Source organism: Taurulus bubalis, assembly GCF_910589615.1.
Source record: "Taurulus bubalis genome assembly, chromosome: 2".
Classification (NCBI taxonomy): domain Eukaryota; kingdom Metazoa; phylum Chordata; class Actinopteri; order Perciformes; family Cottidae; genus Taurulus; species Taurulus bubalis.
This window is the reverse complement of record NC_136590.1, coordinates 14,237,455-14,259,799: the sequence shown is the minus strand read 5'-3', so window position 1 is coordinate 14,259,799 and position 22,345 is coordinate 14,237,455. Positions and strand designations below refer to the sequence as shown.

General features: G+C 38.4%; 3 protein-coding genes across 3 annotated transcripts; 2 read left to right on the top strand and 1 right to left on the bottom strand.

Annotated features, from left to right (window-relative positions):
• Positions 1 to 1,388: 1,388 nt before the first annotated feature.
• Positions 1,389 to 6,002, top strand: LOC306753820 (tubby protein; the record flags this gene model as incomplete). Its single annotated transcript, XM_079237737.1, has 12 exons — positions 1,389 to 1,430; positions 2,545 to 2,704; positions 2,835 to 3,056; positions 3,382 to 3,504; positions 3,645 to 3,821; positions 3,910 to 4,076; positions 4,188 to 4,349; positions 4,504 to 4,616; positions 5,200 to 5,314; positions 5,410 to 5,508; positions 5,599 to 5,770; positions 5,869 to 6,002. The coding sequence occupies 12 exons, from the start codon at positions 1,389 to 1,391 to the stop codon at positions 6,000 to 6,002; spliced, it is 1,686 nt and encodes a 561-aa protein (XP_079093863.1).
• A 2,693-nt stretch (positions 6,003 to 8,695) lies between these two features.
• Positions 8,696 to 13,375, top strand: LOC306753819 (interleukin-21 receptor; the record flags this gene model as incomplete). Its single annotated transcript, XM_079237736.1, has 8 exons — positions 8,696 to 8,792; positions 9,580 to 9,703; positions 9,790 to 9,983; positions 10,112 to 10,269; positions 11,427 to 11,634; positions 11,797 to 11,899; positions 12,009 to 12,087; positions 12,161 to 13,375. The coding sequence occupies 8 exons, from the start codon at positions 8,696 to 8,698 to the stop codon at positions 12,617 to 12,619; spliced, it is 1,422 nt and encodes a 473-aa protein (XP_079093862.1). The 3' UTR covers positions 12,620 to 13,375.
• Positions 13,376 to 13,420: 45 nt separating this feature from the next.
• On the bottom strand, positions 13,421 to 20,236 carry ube2ib (ubiquitin-conjugating enzyme E2Ib). Its single transcript, XM_079234082.1, has 7 exons — positions 20,107 to 20,236; positions 18,608 to 18,686; positions 18,348 to 18,431; positions 17,125 to 17,197; positions 15,933 to 16,042; positions 15,472 to 15,551; positions 13,421 to 14,210 (listed from the first exon to the last, which is right to left on the bottom strand). The coding sequence occupies exons 2-7, from the start codon at positions 18,671 to 18,673 to the stop codon at positions 14,147 to 14,149; spliced, it is 477 nt and encodes a 158-aa protein (XP_079090208.1). The 5' UTR covers positions 18,674 to 18,686; positions 20,107 to 20,236; the 3' UTR covers positions 13,421 to 14,146.
• Between the last annotated feature and the right edge of the window lie 2,109 nt (positions 20,237 to 22,345).

The window sequence follows — 22,345 nt, the reverse complement described above, 5'->3', positions numbered from 1 at the left end:
TACTACTATAACAACAAGCAATTCATAATATATTATAAATATGTACTATAGCCTACCGACAATATATTAATAATATATTATAAACACGTACTATACCAACAATATATTCATATTATATTATAAATTCGTACTATAGCAACAATATATTAATATTTTTATTATAAACACGTACTACTACAACAACAAGCTATTCATAATATATTATAAATACGTACTATACCAACACGATGTTAATAATATATTATAAACACGTACTATACCAACAAGATGTTTGTATTATATAATAAATACGTACTATACCAACAACATATTAATAATATATTGTAAACGCGTACCAACACGATTTGTATAATATATTTAAAACACGTACTACGATAACAACAAGCTATTCATAATATATTATAAATACGTACTATACCAACAAGATATTAATAATATATTATAAACACGTACTATACCAACAATATATTAGTATTATAATATTATACCACTACTATTACAACCTTACTTTACTTTATTTACTTTTGGCGTTCGGCCAAGCCTCGATCACAGCTGAGTAAATTATTGCGTCAGACAAGTTTCAATACACCTATGCTAAACACATAAAATACATATGCAAATACTAATTATACCAATATGACGACCACTAATATTACGTATGAGACACTATGCAACGACACAAATGTTTAGGAACTAATTGAGTTGTGGGAAAACGAGTGTGTCAGTGTGAACAGTGTGCAATCTGTCTGCCACAGATGAACTCATAATAAAGACATGAAGATGTGTATCTTCTTATTAAAGACACTGAGTTTAATTATTTTTTATTTTATTTAAAATCAAGGCTCTTCATCGCTGCTGCATGGCAACCGTATCCATGGCAACGAGATAACCTGTCGCTAATAGCCACCGTGTGATCTAGTTGAGTAGTTTGTGTTTTCCGGGACGTCTGAGATGTGTGGTGTGCCGGCACAGGAGCACGTTCAGGTGAGAAGGGCAGTCTGTGTTGCTGCTGCGGCTTCCGCGTTTAGCAGTAGGTCAGCTTCCTGTTTCTCTTGTCTCACGTCTAAACTGTACACAGGCCTGAGCATCTCCACACAGCAGGCATGGACAGCCTGCTTCGCCCCCGAGACTGCTCGTCCACACTGCCCGAGCGGCGCAGTGCAGTTTAAGAACATTATCCCCCTTTAATCCACTTTGCCTTCTGCTACTTGCAGGTGGACAGACTGTCAGATGGAGCAGGGAGACACAATCAAACGCGCGCGTCCATATTTAATTGCTCTTTTATTTTTGGAAACTGAACTATTTCTCGCATTGAACATTGATTGAAAATCGTTTTTAATCCTTAATTATCTACTGATTATACTTAGCAGGGAGTCTTTCACACAGACATGGAGGACCCCGATATACGACAACAGAAGCTTGACAACCAGGTAACTAAACAAGGATTATTTAAGTTGTTGATGTCAAACTGGTACAAAACAACAATGGATCAGGAACTGACAAAGAGATAAGCCCACAAACCGTTAAACTGACAGAGTAGAGTTGTATCTGTGTTCTTTTATTAAAAATATATAGGATACATATATTTATCAGTGATATACACACAAAGACTGGAACGTATTCATTGTTAAGGCTAATTAGCTGACCGATGGTTAAAGCTGAGATAGAGCTTTGCAAATAAATAAAGCGTTCTTGAGTCTTAAGGTCATACATGTGTCAGAACCACCTGCTGTGTGCTACTACTCAACTTTAAGTCACAGTCTGTTTGAATAACTGTACAGTATGTGAGCTACTGGCTTATATCCAATAGGGTAATACCAGAAAGACCAGCAGACTGAACCAGTGATAGACGTACTAATAATAGCAAATCAACCAAAAGTAAGCAACTAAAATAGTAGTAAACAGTAACAATGATGCATGGGCACCTGTATTTAAACAGATCCAGAATCAGTAGTATTGTCTTCAGCTGTATAATTGTTACAGCGACAACTCACTATCTAGAATTAAAAAGAATGCTCCAACATTATATTAGGATGTAATGTTATAATTCTGACCAAAGAACATGGCTCAAGGATGCCATTGTACAACACATGGTTGCACAACAAAAAACTGTTGTCCTTTTATGCGACACAAGAAAAACAAGACAGTAGGCCGCTCCTGTTGTGCTGTGCCTTTTTTTTTTTATTTGCAGGAATGTAAACAGCAGCAACAAAAAAACTGGAGAATTGTCTTGGCAGATAATATGGCAAGCATATTAACATTAAAAATAAGACATCGGTGAAACATAAACCTTATAACATACCCATGGTGTTATTATTGTCTGTTGACTTTAGTTGTCATCACATGCGTTAAGAAAAACATGGTCGCCATCAAATGTAAATGTAATGAAATGCCCTACCTATATTCTTGTACAGCTAAACATCCAACAAAGTATCACCATATATACAGAGATACAAGTCACTATTATCTCTGTAGTTGTATCCACACATATGAACATTGAGTTGACAGTTTGCATTCTAAACCTAATACTAAATTCTCCCACAGCGAACCCTTTTGATGAAAAAGCAGCAAAAGAAGAGGGCTGATTCCCAAATGGTAGTAGCCAATCGGGATGCTCGCCAGAAGAGTCGAAAGCACAAAGCCATCCGCTCTGATGAAACTCCTCTGTTGATCAACCAATCCCTCAGCAGCACTTCCCTGAGTGGTTGGTATTAGAATAATGTATTATTCTATGTAGCACTGTTTTTTAAAATCAGAAATATAATTCCAATGTACAGTTCAATTAACTTCAGTCTCTTAAATTGTATTAAAAATATATTTGTCTTTTTCTGAAGATCAAGTTGAACATGCCCATGATAACCCAATGGATGAGATCACATTGGGTGAATGTGACATGACAGACAGCATGACATTTGATGAGATGCCTTCTGAGAATCATACTCTCAAGAAAATGAACTTGGAGATTGACAAAGAGCCTGAGGGAGAGGTGGAGAATGATGCTCAGGCGGAGGGGAAAAGGACAAAGAAAAAAGAAGTGAAAAAAGAAAATGTCAAACGTAAGAATAGAGAAAGCAGAATATTGTATTCTTGTGTGTGTGTGTGTGTGTGCGTGTGTGTGTGTGTGTGTGTGTGTGTGTGTGTGTGTGTGTGTGTGTGTGTGTGTGTGTACAAATTACTTACTCAATTTCAAGGATTCAAATGGTGTAGTTAGTGTGTATCAGAGAGCAAAGTTAGAGTATATACGTTGGGCCCAGAGTGGTCGCATGGGTTTGTGCAGACTCTGTGCATTCATGCATGCACATGTAAAGCTAAGGAATACTTTGCTGCAATGATAAATTAATATATGATTCATGAGCAACGTGCTGCTGTGCTTTCCATCAGAGATGGAACAGAACGATGAAAAGGACGAGGACAAAAAGGAGAAAAAAACAAAGAAGATCGACAAAGTGAAAGAATCGGCAGACCCACAGAAGCCAAACAAGACAACCAAACAAGAGCGGAAAAGTGAGATAAATGTTGAATGTATTATTAACGTATCTAACTATGTACCTTATTTACAGGTTTAAATATAGTCTTTATTTATTATCATAAATACATAATACTAAATGTAATAGCTTTTATAGCAGCTGTCTCCTCTTTTGCAGAGAATCACTTGCAGGAGGTTTCATCCCAGGAGCTTCAACTCCCTACAACCCAGGGGACAGAGTCAGTGGTGGAGATGATAAGTCCAGAGAAGAATACACAGGATGAAAGCGACAATGACGAGGGGGCCGAGAGGCCTGTCCTTCAATCGCCTAAGAAGAAAAAACAACTCAACACAAGTGAGTCATAATCTGGTCATGTGCATTTTATGATCAACAACACTGTCAAGCTGTTGTCAGGAATGCATTTGTGTGTGTTATCATACAGGCAGGTGCCAAATAAGTGAAGAGAGCAAAGACGATGAACCCAAAGAAAAGGTGAAGGTGAAAAGGGAAAAGAAGACAAAGAAAGCAGAGAAAACTACGCAGAGTCTCGCTTCCCTCAACTCCAACTACAGGGAGAGCTCATCTTCAGGCAGTGAATCTAATGAAAGAGTGAGACATTTACAAGTAAAAAAATGTTTTGTGCAAGTATGCACCTTATATAGATTAGTCCCACAGCGTATATAAAAACCACCAATGAAATCATTCCCTCTCTCTTTCCAGTCGACGTCTCCAATGTCAGTGGAGGATCTTGAGAAGTTTGCTTTGCGTCCAGCCCCCAGAGATGTGACGATCCAGTGTCGGGTCACCAGGGACAGAAGAGGCATGGAGAAGGGCATTTACCCGACTTACTACCTCCACATGGAGAAGGAGGATGGCAAGAGGGTTTGACAATTTTAACCCAATCATTGTGCACATTGATTTAAGCTTGAATTTAGCTTGAATGGCTTGATCCTGTTTTCTTGATTTGTCATATTTCTATCAAGTTCTTTTCATTGTCTGTTCTAAAAAAAAAAATTTTCATTGTGCCATCACCAAGGTGTTCCTAATGGCAGGCAGAAAAAGGAAGAAGTGCAAAACATCCAACTATCTCATCTCCACTGATCCGACAAATCTGTCCAGAGAAACAAACTGCTACATAGGAAAACTAAGGTTAAATTCTTTTATGTCTACCTTGAGAAAGAACTTAATACCAAATTTAAAAAAATCGGATTTACTTACTGGTGAATTCTCTGATTTTGGGATCATGAAACCCTTTCAAAACCCTTCAGAAAACATTGAAGAATCCACTGTCATCAAAACTGGACCTGAAGTACTTATGTATGCCACACAACCTGACTTGATGTAGCAGGAACATCGCTGGTGTAACTAATAACACCAACGATGTGTCTATTCCATCTCAGTTTGTCAGTGAGCCTGTCAGTTTGTCAGCGTGCATAGTGCCCCTGCACTAAAACACCTGAAATGGAATGGAGCCAGCATTGATAATATTATACACCTGGGGGTTTCCTGCTATGTTGTGTCATAATGTCTGCCACGAAAAAGGTCTCTGAAAGATTATCTAAATTGCACCCCAAGGGTAAATTCCTCCATGATTTGTGGAGGCAGTCATTTTACATGGAATTGAACACACCCCATGGTTGTCATTCTTAATTCAGACAAGGTTGACATTTTGACATCTCTAACCTTATAAATGATTACAGATCATGTATCTGATCAGGCTAATTTGTTTCAGGTCCAATGTTCTGGGAACAAAGTTCACAGTCTATGACGGAGGTGAAAACCCTGAGAAAAAACCCTTCGTCAAAGAGTGTGAATCAGTGCGGCAAGAGCTGGCAGCAATTTGTTACGTGAGTTCAAACTTAACTCTGTTCCCTATTACATCCCACTTAACAAAGCATATGAAGAGATACTTCCTGTAATACAATTGTCTATCATGTTCCAGGAGACAAACGTGCTGGGATTTAGGGGTCCTCGTAAAATGACAGTGATCATCCCTGGCATGATGGAGAGCGATGAAAGAGTGTGCATTCGTCCTCAAAATGTACATTTAGAAAGAAAAATAATTATCCTTTTGACGATGTTGATTAAGTTTGAAATGTGTCGGAGGAACTGAAATGTTATCTTGATACAGGAACCTGAGACTCTACTGGTCCGCCATGCGAACAGCAACACAGACAAACTGGTCACGCTGATGAACAAATCCCCGAGCTGGAACGAACAAACTCAGTCATACGTGCTTAACTTCCACGGTCGTGTCACCCAGGCCTCCGTCAAGAACTTCCAGATCATCCACCCTGACAACGGTAAGATGTGACTCTCTTCCTCTGTCATCAACCATAAGGAAAATGGCTGCCTTGTCTTTATTCCCAACTCCTGTCTCCTCTCGTTCTGTCTTTTTCAGAGGATTACATAGTGATGCAGTTTGGACGTGTCGCGGAGGATGTCTTCTCCATGGATTACAGTTTCCCCATGTGTGCCCTGCAAGCTTTTGCCATCACCCTGTCCTCATTTGATGGTAAACTGGCTTGTGAGTGAGCAATACTGATGTGCTTATTAACCCTGATCTAAAGACCTGCAGATTAAGTCAAAACTATACCCATTATTTTGCACAGGGTCATTTTTCATATTTTGTATCCTGGTGCATTGGAAGACTTTGTATACACGACATATGGAAAATACATGCCATAGACTGATTGACTTCAGAGGGGACTTGTTTTATAGGTCCAGTATTATTTTACAGCAAATTTCATATTGAAGTGGGAAAAGTAAGTTTAGTTTCTTGATATTGATATATTGATATTTTCCAGGCATGTAAAAGGAATTACAATATTGAGGACAACTGTGTAAATACTACCAGGGAAATTGTTATAGTACAAGATTCACAAGTCTGTTTTTTTAATTATCATCATTTTAAATAGAAAATGTCTAATAGGTTGAATTTTAATATTATGATTTTGAAGTTGTTGTTTTTCCAGAGCCTTAACAACTTTGTGCTGCCGTAATCATCCACTCAGATCTTCATTGCGATTACGTGTTATTTCAAGCCAAAGTCACATCTATAACTTTTTGCTGTAATCTTCCGAGTCTTTATCACAAAGAAGGAAGCATTCTTATCAAAATACTAAAAACCTGAAAAAAAAACACTTATATCAGATTCTGCAGACCTGCAACTAGTTACAGATAGATCCAACCATATCAGGGTTTCTGCTCTTGCATAATATACAGACTTGAAAATATTCCCACCTCACAAGATTTCTTCACTGCTGAACTCAAGCACATTTTCAACACAAGTTCACACTGTTTCACATGAGGAGGACAGAAAGTAATTTAGGTTTCAACAAATAAAAATAGGTCACCTCTATGCTCTGTGGTAAAGAGAAGTGATCAGTTATTTTGAATAGCAAAACCCCAAACTAAACTGAAACCTCTGTTATTACATTGACATGACCTTCTGTGAGGTAACATGTGCTTTTTTGTTTCTTGTTCAGATGGTCTCTGAAACAAGGGTTCATAGCTATTTGCATAGCTATATACATAGCTTGTATTTTGTACTACAATACGCTTGTTTCAGAGAGCATGAATATTGTGTGTATGAGTATTGCCCTCTTTTAATGTTTACCTTTTGCTAAGTGATGAAGTTGACACCTTGCCCCCCTGAGTCACAAATTATTAGGTTTGCATTTAATTAAATAATGTTGTGTCCTGAAGGTTTGCAGACGCCGTCTTGATCAACTGCAAAGCTATTTCATAAACTGTGTTCGACCTACCACCGAGAGACATTCTACTGGTCTACTCGTGTAAGTTATAAACTCTAAATCGACAAAACTGTGAACGTCAGAGGAAAGACACTGTCGGCTCGTATCTTTTATAGAATCACCACAACACAACCAACATTCAACTGCTCTCCTGTCGCTGCTCTACATATTGCAAAACACTCTTGTAAGTGGCACAATAATTCATCTTCCAATTTCAGGTGGCTCCACTTGAAAAAGAGAATCATCAATATGATCACCCAATGTTTTGTCATAACGTTTTTGACAAATCAGGTTGAATCAAATCATTAAAGTCATCCATAGAGTACACCAGCATGAAGTGAAACTCGGCATGGAGGCATTTAAATGCTTACTAACTAAAAGTAACCAAAACGATCCACAAACATAAATGTATCTGTCTAGCTCAGTGGAACGACTTCATTCACGAAAGTAACTGTTGTTTAATATCTAGACTAGAGCCTTAAAGAGGTCAGATTTGTCAGTTCAGTGCCACATGGACCTTATTAGATGTACATCCCTGTACTGTGCTAAAAACTAATTATAATTTATTTTCAAAAAGCTTGTATTGGAAAACGACAGTCAAATATCACTGTTGATGTATGATATGAACCAAATAAAAAATAAAATGAATGAAAAATAAATAGTTTTAAGATTAACTTCTGTGTAGAATATGATTTCTATGCACAAATCACACAGGTACACAAACAATGCCCATATAAATGGGTATATTTCATGGTTCTTCATTTCATGTGAATTAGGTCCATATTAAATATGTGTGAATTAAGGAATTTTAGCATATATATTTCCTACTCTGCAGATTTCTTACAGCACAGTCGCATTTGTTTTACTATTTTTTGTTTGCAGAGCTTGAGAGGAGTTCATGCAGTTATTTTGTTATGTAACAAGAGTTTCACCATTGCATGTGTTTGTGTTTTTGGTTCTTGGCTCATAGATCGAGATTAATCTCCCCACATTGCTACGGTCACATGAATATCTTCCAGCTCTGTGCTTTTTCAATCGGCTACCATCAGTGAAGAGATCTAAAGGTCACTGAAAAAATAAACGTAGAACCTTTAGAGATTCAAAGCATTTTGGATTAAAAATTCACATTTGACTTTTTTTAAAGCAATGGTCTGATAATGGGAAAAAAAATACTATTGTTAAACTATAGTTCATGTTAAGAAATGCAGTGCGCAGTGTGATAAATTATAGGGCTGTGGTGTGAGAATAAACATGTTTGGTTAGACTGAAGCCTTGCCCCTTTCACAGACTTTCCTTTTACAACTGCTCTCTTAAAAAAGCACATCCTCTCCCCGCAGAGACATATGAGTGAGTGATAGCCATCAGTGTGCACCAACTCACTGACATTTCCCTCTCTCAGTCTTAATTAGTAAACGTTCTTTACGAGAGCTTCAGAGCAGAATGACTAAATCAAGACCTCTCAGGGCTGAAGTGATGTCTGGATCATCTGGTGGGACAAGGCTGAAGCTGCTGCTCGTGTTTCTGCTCGTATCGACCAACATCATCTGTCTGCATGGAAATCTTATCACAGGTTATGTTTCAGTCGGTTTTCTTTCATTTTACGTGATAAGAGAATCATCCAGCTTGCTTGGATTGTACGTTTATTTGCACGTTGCTTGGGAAAAAAGCCAAACAAATAACAATAATAAGAATATGTAAATAATAATATGTGAATAGATGCTTTAAAAACTATAAAACAACATGCACACTAAAAGTTAGAATAAATGCCTCAGAGGCTTTGTTATACTTTGTATAACAAAGCCTCTGTATTGTGTCGATTTTTCAATTTTACAATAAGCCAGTATACATGTACTTTTAGCTGCTAGTGGGTCAATAATAAATGTTGACGTTCGGTTCATTTTACAGTAACTATTTAAAGGATTTAAGTTATTACTTTTTTAAAGTATATTCTAAAACAATACTAACATTTCCAGATGGACATTGAAAGCGTTATTGGTCTCAGTAATTATTTTTCTTGTCCATACTGGCCACAAAGAGCTTTCCTCCCAAAGCTACTTTCATGGAAGAGATTGAGGGACTATCCTTTAAGACTGCAGTTTTAAATATTGTGTGTAAAAAAAAGTAGTTTGTTTTTTCAACAAAACAATGCGTGCAGTTTAAAATGGCCTTGAGTTATCAGTAATGGTTCTTCAACTGGATGGTATGCAAAAAAAACTACATAATTAAAAGAAAAGCCTACAACTAGAAAGAGGATTATTCACCAACTAAAGGGATGCTTAACTTAAATGAGCTGACAGTGAAATCTCTGCTTTGATTCCTGAAACTCCTAATAAAACATTGCCTGTAAATTTTTTCAGGTGTGGACCATCTTCACTGTGTGAATGATTACCTGTTTACCATCAACTGCTCCCTAAACATCACAACTTCGGAAAACTACTCAGGCAGCAACAGCTCCTACTGGCTCACTTTCAAACAGAAAAAGTGAGGCTTTTGTTTCCTGGCATTTATAAATGATGGATTACCTCAAATGTGATGCTGATATTGTGTTTCATTACCATTTTGTGCAGAGACGAGTTTGTGTGTATGCTGACAAACACTAATGAGGATTACTTCTGCTCCGTAAAAATATCTGATGACAACTATTATTTGGAAACTTTTGTGGAAACGGATGTTTTCGAAATCTGGCTTTGTCACAACCAAAATGATGGGTCTAAAATCGGCAAGCAGCAGCTGGATAAGAAATATGCACCTGTTAATAACAGTAAGGAACACATTGGTTTTGCTCGTTTTCAAAACCAGACACACAGTACACATTCATATCTAAAAAATACAGATGTCTGCCTATTTAAAACCTGCCTTTTGTGTGTTTGTCTTTAATGTGTCCTTTAGTTAAACCAAATGCACCGCGCTTCCTCACAGTCAGCCACAACTCAAGTCAACGCCACTTCACCTGGATAAGTACCTATGAGAAATATCGTTATAGCAACAGTCTTGTCGACGACCTCCAGTTTCAGCTCAATTACTACAAAAGAGGAGGCAAACTTAATGTGAGATTCAATGACAAACAAACAAGAATGGGGTGCTCTTTGTTGGTGGGAATAAGAAAATAACTTGCTTATTGGGAAACAGTTCTGGTCTGTTTGTGGCAGTTAAAATGTATTTGCAAATGATCCAAACTGCTGTCAATAAATTCACACAATTCAGAGATCTTACTACATTTCCCCTCCTCACTGGGTTTCTTCTTGTGATATCAGCTCTGAGCAGCTAAAATCACTTTTTGAAATGATGAACTACCACAGCAGTTGTATTAGTGGTCACTGTGGCTGTCAGCTCAGTGGTTCATGAGAAAATGTGACTTTATTTGACACAGCTATTTTACAGTGTAAATATAAGTACCTTTTCACATTTTGATGTGTTTAACTATGAACATAATGACGGCTCTGTTCCACTCAAGTGTCCCAGTAAGCAGGACTGAATTAACTTTAGGGGTGATAATTTCCCTACTGAATATGCCACTAGTTTATCACAATATTAAAGCTCTTAAAACTAGATTTTTACACGGGACCCCACCACAAAAAGGGGCTCAAGATTAGGTTTTAGTAATATATTAAATAATACAATACAAATACAACTTTAATCAAATGACCAAAAATCCCCTGACACCCAATAAATTAGGGGCTTTTGGGGCTATGTTATTGAGTCAATTTGTTCCTATGAATTATATCAACCATTGCTGCCTAAGCACAAATAACTGAATAACCTGATCACCAATAACATAATTTTGCCTAATGACAAAATAAGATTGAACTTTACAGACCAAAATATACAATTCAGAGTTTGCTAGCATTATTAACCGTTACTGGCTCTTATCCGTTTATGACACTCGCCACATTACTAGTAATATTACGTGCCGTTTTTGAAAAGTGCTCATGAGCTCCAACTACAAACATTAAACATCCTGTGAATCTGGTACAGCTAAATAAAATTAAACTATTAGCGGTATACCATTTTGTCCCATGATTCAAATGACTAATATCTCCTAAGACAGGCAACATTAATCATGGTCTAACAAAAAGCAACTGATAAATTGTAGATTGTAACTATAAACATCTGTCTGATTAATAAATAATGTATCTACCCCCTTTCTGTGAACTAATGGAGCTATTTGATGATTGAGTGCAAATGGTGCGTTTCTCTCCTTCAGATTCATAACATGCTACCATATTTATTTCAGGTGGCATCGCAAGAAATCAACACAGACAGGTTGAATTATTCTGTGGATGATGAGAATTTTTTGCCAGACGCCAAGTACGCTGCAAGAGTACGGTCCATTCCTAATATGGCATTTTCCAACAGACAGTGGAGTGACTGGTCTCCTGAGGTTTACTGGGAGACAGAGTCAGCTGTGAATAGTGAGTCTCCTCCATTAGTCAGCTGATCGAAGCTTAATGAAGAGGATCTTCATCTTACAGCAACTTGTTGAGAATGCAGCAACTTTAAAATCATTACTTTAAAAAAAATTGCATCCGGGCTTACTTTGTTGTCCTACTTTTTTTCCTCCATATTCCATACAGAAGTTCCATCAAACATATTGGTTTCTGGACTGGGCAAGGTGCTCATCCCCCTATGCGTGTTGGTGCCATTCGTCTTACTTTTCTACTACGCTCCAGTAAATAAGTAAGGTCTCCTTACAGCTTTTGACTCATTAAATGCCAATTCCCACAACCAATGCACACAAAATATTGTCTTTTGTTTCCAACACACACACACACACACACACGCACAGGTGGAGGAAGAGTGCCTTCATCCCAACTCCAGAACCCTATTTCCACACCCTGTACAGTGACTGCCAGGGTGATTTCAAGGCAAGTCTAGCTTAAAATAAATATACTTACAATTATCTTACAACGATGGCCCTAAACATGACTGTGATTTTAGAGCTGGGTGGTTACACAAGAAAACACGGCAGTCATGCTGAAGGCAGAGGAAACGCTCCAAATTGACACCCTTACCAAGTGTGAGGTCATCGAGGAGGAAGAAGAGAGTCCGCTCCAGCTTCCCCACCAGTTCATGGAGGGCAGCGGATACAGCAACATATCCGACCCAGGCTGCGATACTTCCCTCCTGGGCATCCCGTACGCGGTGAGCACCATGGCTCCGCCATCGCCTCCAGGGAGCCCTCATCAGAGTCTGGCCTTCAGCTCACAGCAAGGGAGCCCTGCTGAAGGAGACTCAGGGTGCTGGCTGGAGAAGGACCCTCCCTGGTACTGCAATGCGTACTGCACCCTGAGCACCTTCCAGCAGAGCAGTTCAGTCAAAGCAGAGCACCATGGGAGCCCAGCAACAGAAGACTGCCCAATAGGCATCATCAGAACCGAGGCCATTACTGAAGCATAAGCTGATGGGTTTGTGTAGTAAACGGACAGTAAAATAGTCTGAAGTTGAACTTCAAAGAATGTTGGGCCTAAAGTTCAACAACGCACATTTTACATTTTACTCCTGAATGAATTTATTAAAAGACACCAGCACACCCCGACAGTTGACACACAAGCCTCAGTGAACGGAACTGCCGGGTTGCAATGCGCAGAACCTCATTTGGTCAGTCAGCCTTTTCTGTTGGAGCAGAGCAATGGAACCGTCTCCCAACAGAACTGAAAGTGCAACTACATTTTTTTTTTAATAAAGGTCTTAAATCATGGTTAAAAGAAAAACAACATTGTTCACGTTTAACACCCTCTTACTTTTACTTTGTGTATGCATCTGTGGATGTATTATTTTGTATTCTATTTAAAAAAAAGAAAAGGCCTCCTGTGGACAGGTGTTGGATATTAGCATTCGCTTAACAGTGCAACTGGTTTTTGCCTTTGTGCTAGAAATTCTAATGCCATTGTGATGTCCACATCAAATAAATAAAGTCAAGTCAAATGTAATGTTAAGCTAAAAACTAGCAAATACATTTCTGATTTAGCTACTTTGCTCTTATAAGTGTTTGTAAAATGTTTCCACACCCTGCTGCATAATGTAGATTGTATTAATGGCATAACCTTTGCTTGTGTCAAATGACTAAATTAACTGTAAACAAAATAGTTGTCAAGACTTAATATAAATACATGTTTGCTTTGTCTCTGAAACCTTCGTGGTCAAGTTGAACTTCCTGTATATTTTACTCATTTAATAAATAAAATGCTAAAGTTTTGTAGAAAGTTTTATTTACGCCAACACATACATGAACAAAGCACCATATAACCTTAAAGTCTGATACAGAAGTAAGCCTACCTGCCTCAGTCATCATGGCCATTTTTATTTATTTCATAGCAAACACTCTGAATAACAAAAGACAGCCAAGGCAGCAGATTCTATCATATATTACAGCATGCTGAATAGAAAACCTGGGAAAGAGAATTAGACAGAGCCATCTATAGACACTAGTGAGATACAACAGTATAAAAGTGCCATTCATTATACAGCAGTTGAAATACTGACAATGAAAAAAGCTAATTTTACATTAAATTTATGGAAAATAAAGGGGAGTGGGAGGGGGAAAGAAATACAAAGGAATAGACCCTGTGAAAGAGCAATATAAAACAAAAAAAAACTTTTCTTCCTTGAACAATGATGACAGCCAGCTTGCATGGAGTTGATGAAACTGGTACCGAGCTGTGTCCCTTGCACCACATAAGACAATTAATGTTTAAAAAGAAATGACCAGGGTGCTGAAGCACCCATTCCCTTCCAGCATTATGCGCCAACTGGCAATTAAGAACAAAAAAAAATGATAGGTCGGATGGCACAGAATGTGTGGAGTTTAAATAGAAGTCTTTAAGCAAGTCCTGATGTGAGAGGAGCACATTCATTGAGAGACTGAGCGGGGAGGTGATTCTTGTTAACCCATTCCTTCTGCCACAGCGGAGCAAGTCTTCGCCCTTACGAGGGGGAGAATTTTTTGGCTTGTGCTCGAACTCTTTTTTCATATTCTACTCTGTTTTGGCTGGAAAGGGGTTAAAAAAAAAATAGCAGTTATCATGGTGCTCAGAAACAAGAGGCATTTCCAAAACATAAAAAAATGCAATCATATTTTGAGTAATAATACAAAAAGTAGAAAATGGAGGAATCATCTTTTCTTCCATCAGATCCATTTGTCAGGTTGTAAAGCTGAACACATGTCAGAAACGTTTTTAACAGAGCCCCCTGAAAGACCCCCATTTTAAATCTGGTATTAAAGAGTTAAAAACAATATAATCTTCCAGATTCAGCAGTTCCATAGGTTTTTTTTTTAATGTGAAGCTAACTAAGCTGTGAGCGATGCAGTATAAAACATGACGGACTCCGTTGAAGAGGACTTGCTTGCTATGTAGCAATGACAGGTTCACTCCAAGTGAATGAAAACACACACCCATTCTTAGTTTCATTATACACTAATGAAAACATACTTGTGAATATTATTTAATTTCAATAAACTAGATCTTCCTCAATCCTACAAACTGGACCTTTAAGTCCAAGGCCTCTAGGGCACTCTATACTGTATAGCTCCCTGTCTGAACCGTGAGCCACAGGGGAGGCTCCTCCCATAACGAGCACCCGTCTCTGACCCGCCAAATTGAATCGCCTGGACAGACTATCAACTTTAACAGATGTTGTGGCTTTTCACGTTACATCAGCCAAGATGCTTTTTGGCATCAGCCGAGAGTGCATTTATGAGTGCTGAGTGTTGGGGTGTGAACTTAGAGGCTGCGGGAGAGTGCCCCCCTCCTTCCCATCTGACTCGCACGAATAACAACCACATTATTTGTCATGAGCTCAATATATATAGGAGGCACAGAGTTAACAATACTGATATACAAGTTATGAGAATAAAGAATTCCTCCATTCGGATTGCACACACACACACACACACACACACACACACACACACACACACACACACACACACACACACACACACACACACACACAACTACTACTACTACTATGTACAGATAGTGTATGTGTATCTTTGTTGTGCCTGTTTTTAGCCATATGTCTATTTCAGTGAATGTAATTTGAAAGCAACACAATACCAGAGGCAAATTCCTTATGTGTTCACACTTAGTGCGAGTCAAATTCGTCAGGGTCAACTTAGAAACAGATTCTGGCACTGCAATATAGAAGATCGATACTTTACTTTCCATTTCCTGAGCCTTTTTCCAGACACGCAGGCTACATTATAAATCATCTAGAAAAAAAAAAAACCTAAATCCAATGTCACTCACCAGTAGATTGTGTAAGCCTCTGCTTGGGCTGGATCCTGGATATTTGGTTCATTTAGGAGTTCCTGGATACCTAATAAGATCTGAAGGAGAAATTAATAAATAAAACAAAAGTATATAATAAAAAATTCATCAGTTTTGCATTGTTTTTGAGGTTGCTTATAATATTTGTTCGTCACTAAAGTTGTAGACCAGTTGCATGAAGTCTCTGAATGACTTATCTTTCAGCACGGTCGATAAAAATAGACTTATTGGCTGTCCAAATTAAAAAAGTTGTACTTGATAGAATTGAGTTGAATAATTTAAAACACCCACATAATTATATAAAAATAAAATGTTTTATGCCGATTGATTTTTAGATTCTTGAAATGTATAGGTACAGTATAAAACCAAAGAAAAAGATAGATAGCTATTTTAATGACTTTTTGGAAAACCCTATAATGATGTTAATGGGGAATGCCAACCTGCTTTATTGTGATGGCTGGTCTCCAGTCCTTGTCCTCCTCTAGAATAGATAGGCATACTGTGCCTGATGGATACACATTTGGGTGAAAGAGTGGAGGCTCAAATTTACCTGAAACACAAGAAAATGTTAGATGCACTTATGTTTCAGATCCATTACAAATGTCAGACAAAATGAACAAGCTCCACAAATGTCACTGGGCTTTGTCAGTATACACTGACTGAAGTGGCAGCAACTTCTGTTACTCACACAAGCAATGGCCTCATGTTGCTGCCCCTGTTGCTGGACATTAGAAACATGGTACATTACAGTGCCACGTTGTGCACAACCAATAGGGGCGATGTACCGATTTTGTTTCACACAGTAAGCCAGTATTGTAGTCTAGGCAAAGTGAGCAGTCGAACGTCGAACCCATTTAGCATGACTTTATCAACACGCATGTCCTTACAAGCAAATTCTGGGCAATTCTATTAAAGAAACAGTAAAGGTATGTAAATTATGAAACCACCAACTGGTTGGCGCATACATTATAAACGGCAATGAATGGAAACAATTAGCATGGCGACACTTTTAGATCCGCTTCAACAGCCTTAAAAGTCAATAACAAGCCTTCAAACACAAATGACGGTGCAGGAAAAACCTGTTAGCTACTGCTGCTTTGAACCAAGATGTCAAGCGGATGCTCCGCTTCAAAAAAATAATAACATGGGTTACTATCTTAAATACAGAGTAACCCTTTCACAGACTCTAGTAAAGTATGCCCTTAGCTATAAATTACCTTCTTCCTCATTACAAGGACATGTCGACATGTTGGAAGGGATACATAACTCAGTTGGGCCAAGTGTCAACGGCTCTTATTCGGCCATTCGACCCCCAACCCACTCGTCAAACACAAACACACCTTAATTAACTCATTGCTTTTTGACAGGTTTCTCTCAAACAAGCCTGACTCCGGCCAGAATCAGGATAGAAATTATGCCTCGTCGGTTAAATACCCGTGAAGGAAGGCATTTCCTTTACACACTTTACATTCTAGACGAAGAATGTTTCTGCGCAGTATTGGCAGTACTTTGATGTACTGACTCCATAACGCAGGTTTCTACAAGGATCTGCTCCAACACAATAACAAAGTGTATAGATATCACATCAACAGTTGAGTTCACACAGAGCACAGATTACACACAATAACTCACATTTTGGAGGTGAAGAAGGATAGTCATCCTTGAACAACATGCGCAGTTTGAACAAGCCTCCTTCCCACGGAGTCTGAGGAGACACACAGACACAACCATTAGATTCATATTAACACAAGTTTCAACAGAAATGACTCCTAACCCTTGTTATTATTTCCAGAATATAATTAAAAGCACTTTTTAGGAATATCACTGTTCAAAATTGTTAAAACTAGTTGTCACTACAAAATGTCATCACCAAACGCTAATCCGTTTTTATCTTTGTAGTGGACATAAAATAATATAAACTTTATTGTCCCGCATGGAAATTTGTCTTGGGCTCCAATTAAATCATTTGATTGTGGTGTAGCTTGTTTATAGCCTTACATTAGCCTTCTACTTATGGCAATTGTAGTCACGCTTCAAAATTCATAAAAGTAGTGATCATTTGTGTAGATCATCTTGCTGAACAAAACGTGGTAAAACCATAAACTTTTGTTTGACACAGGATTTATTTTCTCCAATAATCCAACAGAAAAATCCCATTGGCCTTTTTGTCGAGGGAACCAGTGCAACGTCAACTTCCAGATTGGCTTACAAAAATATGTCGTACCTGTAGCACTCTATAAAAAATGCAAGGCATGCCTTTATAGTTGCATTATGTAGTATTACTTGTAGGTGTAATTGAGTGTGTTTAGCCGTATTCTGATTTTGATCATATTCAGGATATGGTGTTTACATGAGCGCTGAGAAATTGGGTTATTTATATTCCTGCAAACATGATAAATACTAGAATCCCAGTTAATGCAGTCTATTTGCGAATGGGTATGCAATGCTAACATTTTATTTCGGGAAACTCTGCGGCTGCCCACTACATACTTGATTAGGTCAGCATTTCGATGTATTTTCCCTCTAAAGAGAAAGACAATCCTCAGTTTCTGCTTTGCTTCAGAAGTGAGATGTTTTCACTGCCGAGTGTGCTTGTTTCTGTTCGTAAGTCTGAAGCCGCGCACAGAAACAGGGATGCGGTGTTTGTGTGTGTGTTGCTTTGGGATGACACCAGCTACCATATTTAGGAAAATCGAGAAATTACATTTACGATACTCCAAAAACCGGATTATAACCTGGATACTCATGTAAACAACCTCATTGTCCTACAAAGCTTCCTCCGTTTTCTCATTCAGCTGTGGTTGCTGTGTAAAGCAAATATGTTATGAATGCAAACAGACTATAAAACACATTACCCCTTTCTTGCCAGGAATAGCACATTCCCAATTCATGAGATTCATGGTTCCATCTGGATTTTTTGTTGGTACAGCAACAAATCCCTGAAAATAGAACAGGACAGTACAAACAGTTAGGATATCAGTGTTTACCAGAGGACCTAACTTAATCAAATAACAACTCAGATAGACCCCCACAGTGAAGCCAGAACAGGTGCGTCTCATAAGGCACTAGTGAAGCCAGAACAGGTGAGTCTCATAAGGCACTAACAATTACTTACAAAAGGATGGTCCTTCCGCCATGCCTTGCGCTCTTGTGCAAGCCGGCTCAATGCAATGCCTGACATGATTCGTGGACTCCTGTAATGAAAGAGAATGTCAAGTCAATTGTATGAAACCATTCCTAATCAGGTCCGACTCGACACTGGGGCTTTACAAATCCTAAACGTTGTGGCGGTCATTGCCTTGAACATTTATTGTAGATAGTATTTAATAAACGTCATTTTTTGAATTAAGTCTAGTCATGTATAAAGCATAAAAACAAAGGATGATTTCGGGATTTGGTGCTTATTTCCACTTTACATCAGTGTATATTAAACATCTTTTGAACCAAAAAAAACACAAACAAAAAGCAGAAAACATTTGAGTTGAGGAAACCTTTTCTAACATAAGGGTTTGGCGCTTTCTACAGTGACTTTGGTAACGTTAGAGTACAATTGCCAACAGTGCAATGCAAGTTCCCCACTTTGTGAAGTGATCAATAGTTCAAGAAACATTGCATTGTTATAAATTGAAAACCTGTTATTAGCCATGTATTGAGCTCCAACGATCATGTAGTTACCAGGACTTTCTATCTACACACATCATCGTTCGTCTAATTGATTAACTGGCTCCTCCAAACGAAATGAGGTAGTGTTAATCAGTTAAATCACCTACATTAAAGGATGACACTCAACCTAAACATCGGTCAGTTTGAAAGATCGTTTAAGTGAGGACAGTCACACAAACGTAACTTTATAGTTTCCCAAAAGGTTGTATACACCACGATTGTTGCCAGTCCGCTCCAAAGCTAATTAGGACCTTCGACCTTCGAAAATCGAGACGTAACGTTGAACCGTTTTCATCTTCAGACTTGAAGTAATGCGTTTTAAAACCGACATGTCTGCTACACGCTAAGGCTAGCCAGGTTAGCCATTGGTGATAACGTTGCATGTCTACAACAAACGGTCCTCCTCCTCTTTCGGTTCAGTCCGGTGGTAAACTTCAGGGCTCCGGGGAACTAAACCACGGGCGGCACCTTTCCTAAATGTCCACTGAGCTTTACCGTAAACTTGCTTTTAACACAAGTGTCAACAACCATACACGCTATTTGATTAGCAAGCTAGCCGGTTAGCTTGACACGCTAACTCATGTGCGCCAGATTCACGTTACATCCCAACAGGCGCTGGCGCTGTTAGCGTCTTGACGCGGCCTGATGCAGCACACTAAATGCGCAATAGCACTTGATTTGAACACAATTTTGGATGACAGAAAAGTGATAACAGCCTTTCGTTTACCGCTTAAAAATATATAATCGGCATTAGCAATAAGTAATGTGAAATATTTTCCCGGGATAGACCAGATCACAGTCCATTAAAAAATAGGGACAAAGAACGCCAGAGCGAAAAAAGGCGCACATTTGTGCATTACAAAACTAGCGAAAATGGCGCAAACTGAAGCGGGTAAAATATCATAATACACGACTAAATTAACATGTTGCGTACTTAAGATGTGCTCTTACCTTTCAATATGGCTACACTGGCTCTGGTAAATAGGCGAAATGAATTAATCGTGCTCAAATCCCGTTAAACCTTGTAAAGTTTCCCTCCTGAAAAACCAACCGCTCCGACTCAAGAGAGACAAGAAACAGCGAAACGAAACAGTCATCCGACGTTTACTTCCGTCTTTGCTTAAATACCCCAAGGTAGATATTCTTCATTGCTCATAGCTGCGCGTTTAACAAGTTATGAGTTAGCTGTAAGATTGTATGCATTTTTGTTTATTAGTTTACATTCCATTCAAACAACATAACGTCTGCTGAAAATTAAACATGCAGTATTATGAACCGGGTGTCTGTGGCGACATTTCCGGAAGAAATCGGTGTGAGTTTGTATCCATTGTATACACAAAAAGGTAACTATTCACACAATTCTAAAACATAGCATGCTAGTATGGACTTTCAGAATACTGCTAAATTGTAGGGGAAATCCCACTGCGTGTAATACAGTATAATTTCTAAATTAACAAGGACTAAAATCTTAAGAATTGCCACTTCGAGTTGTAAGTGAAGATCATCTTTGCCTTGCGGCTGTTGCTCATCGCTCATGCGCAGTGCCGCTGTCTAACGTCTAACTGTACTCTATTCCGAAAATAAAGCTGGCTAAAGGTTTAACTGTGAAAATACGCAAGAGACGTACTATGTTTATTATTAGGAATACTTGCTGGCTGCCATCTGTGCATAGTTAAATGAAATAAAACGCATTATTTATTTTTCATACATTATGAATGTCAGGCAAGAGATGGCCCATTTTAACAAACACGGCGGGTTTCTATCTTCTCCTGTGCAACATCTTTGCCGAGACTATGAGCCGTTGGAGGCACATAGGTTCCGTTAACCCAAACGACTGCGTTTAACAAATCACAAGGCATAATGTACACCGTTACTAAAGAGTTTAGATTAAACAGAGATATTTTTCAGAAACATACTTTTGAACAGTTTCCTACTCCCTTGTAAAAAGCAAATAGGTCTACAAAATAAACAGGCATGTTTCTAGCCAACTAATTCCATTGAAAGGTGTTTTGAGCTACTTACACAAGAGGTCGCTATTCATCAAAAAACAGGACTTGTTGTCCATTTATTGCTATAGCATCTACATGGGAAAAGACAATTATCTCATGCAAATCTGGTATGATTACTAATAAACACAGATCACATCTGGGGGAAAAACGACACATTTATGAATGACAACATTTTTATTGGGTTTACCCTTTGCAAGACCATATAGATATATCCCCTTAACCTTACACTCAGTTTACACATGTTTAACATTGCATAAGATCAGATAGAATAGTGATCTATGTGGTGATATGAGAAACTTATTCATTGATGTAATTGCTAGATTGAGGACAAATTTCCTCTGATTACAAGAGTGAGCATCTTCAATCATGCACTACTGTGTCTGTGGCTTATGACTCAAATGCAAAACAAACTGGGCACTTATAAGTATTAGGCTACAGATTTGATAAGTTTGTCCATGACATGAAATGATCATTGATGCCAAATGCTCAACCAGGCGACCTGTTTGTGAAGCTTATTAAAAAAGGTAGCTGCTAAAGGAGAGGGGATACACACACCTCAGACCAGAGTATATCAAATCAAGTTATAACTGAACCAAGCAAACCAAATGCAAAACATTTTAAATCTCATTGCAGAAAAAAAAGACCCAAATAAACCTTTGCTTGGACCCAACGCAGGTGGACTCAGCCTATTAAAAGTGAGCATCTCTGCCATCAGAGGGCGGAAAGCACGATTGTCTGCAACGCTCAATAGGCTGAGAGAAGTGGCTAGAGTAACTCATCAGTCAGCACGTCTGTGTGAATATCAGTTCATGTGGAGTGGGAGTGCTAGTTGCCATTGGTGCAGTCACACAAATCGGACGAACCTTAACGTATGTGAGGAAGTGCAAGACAGGTACATAATTGGAAGGCTTTAGAATACTAGAGCAAATGTAAACAAAGCTTAGGTCTGGCAGGAAATCCAGTCTACTTTGATTGAACCTCTTTGCAGATGTCAAATGTTGCACTTTAAAAGCCCTTGTGTGTGTTTGTGTGTATAGCTATATCAAAAACATGCATTCATACTTGTATTTTTCGCGACAATATATAAAATGTTTTAATCAAGGGTATACGTGTACATGTGGATAAATGGAGGTTTGTGTGTCGTTAAGAAGTCTATATGTACAAAGTGTGCCAGCATTAAG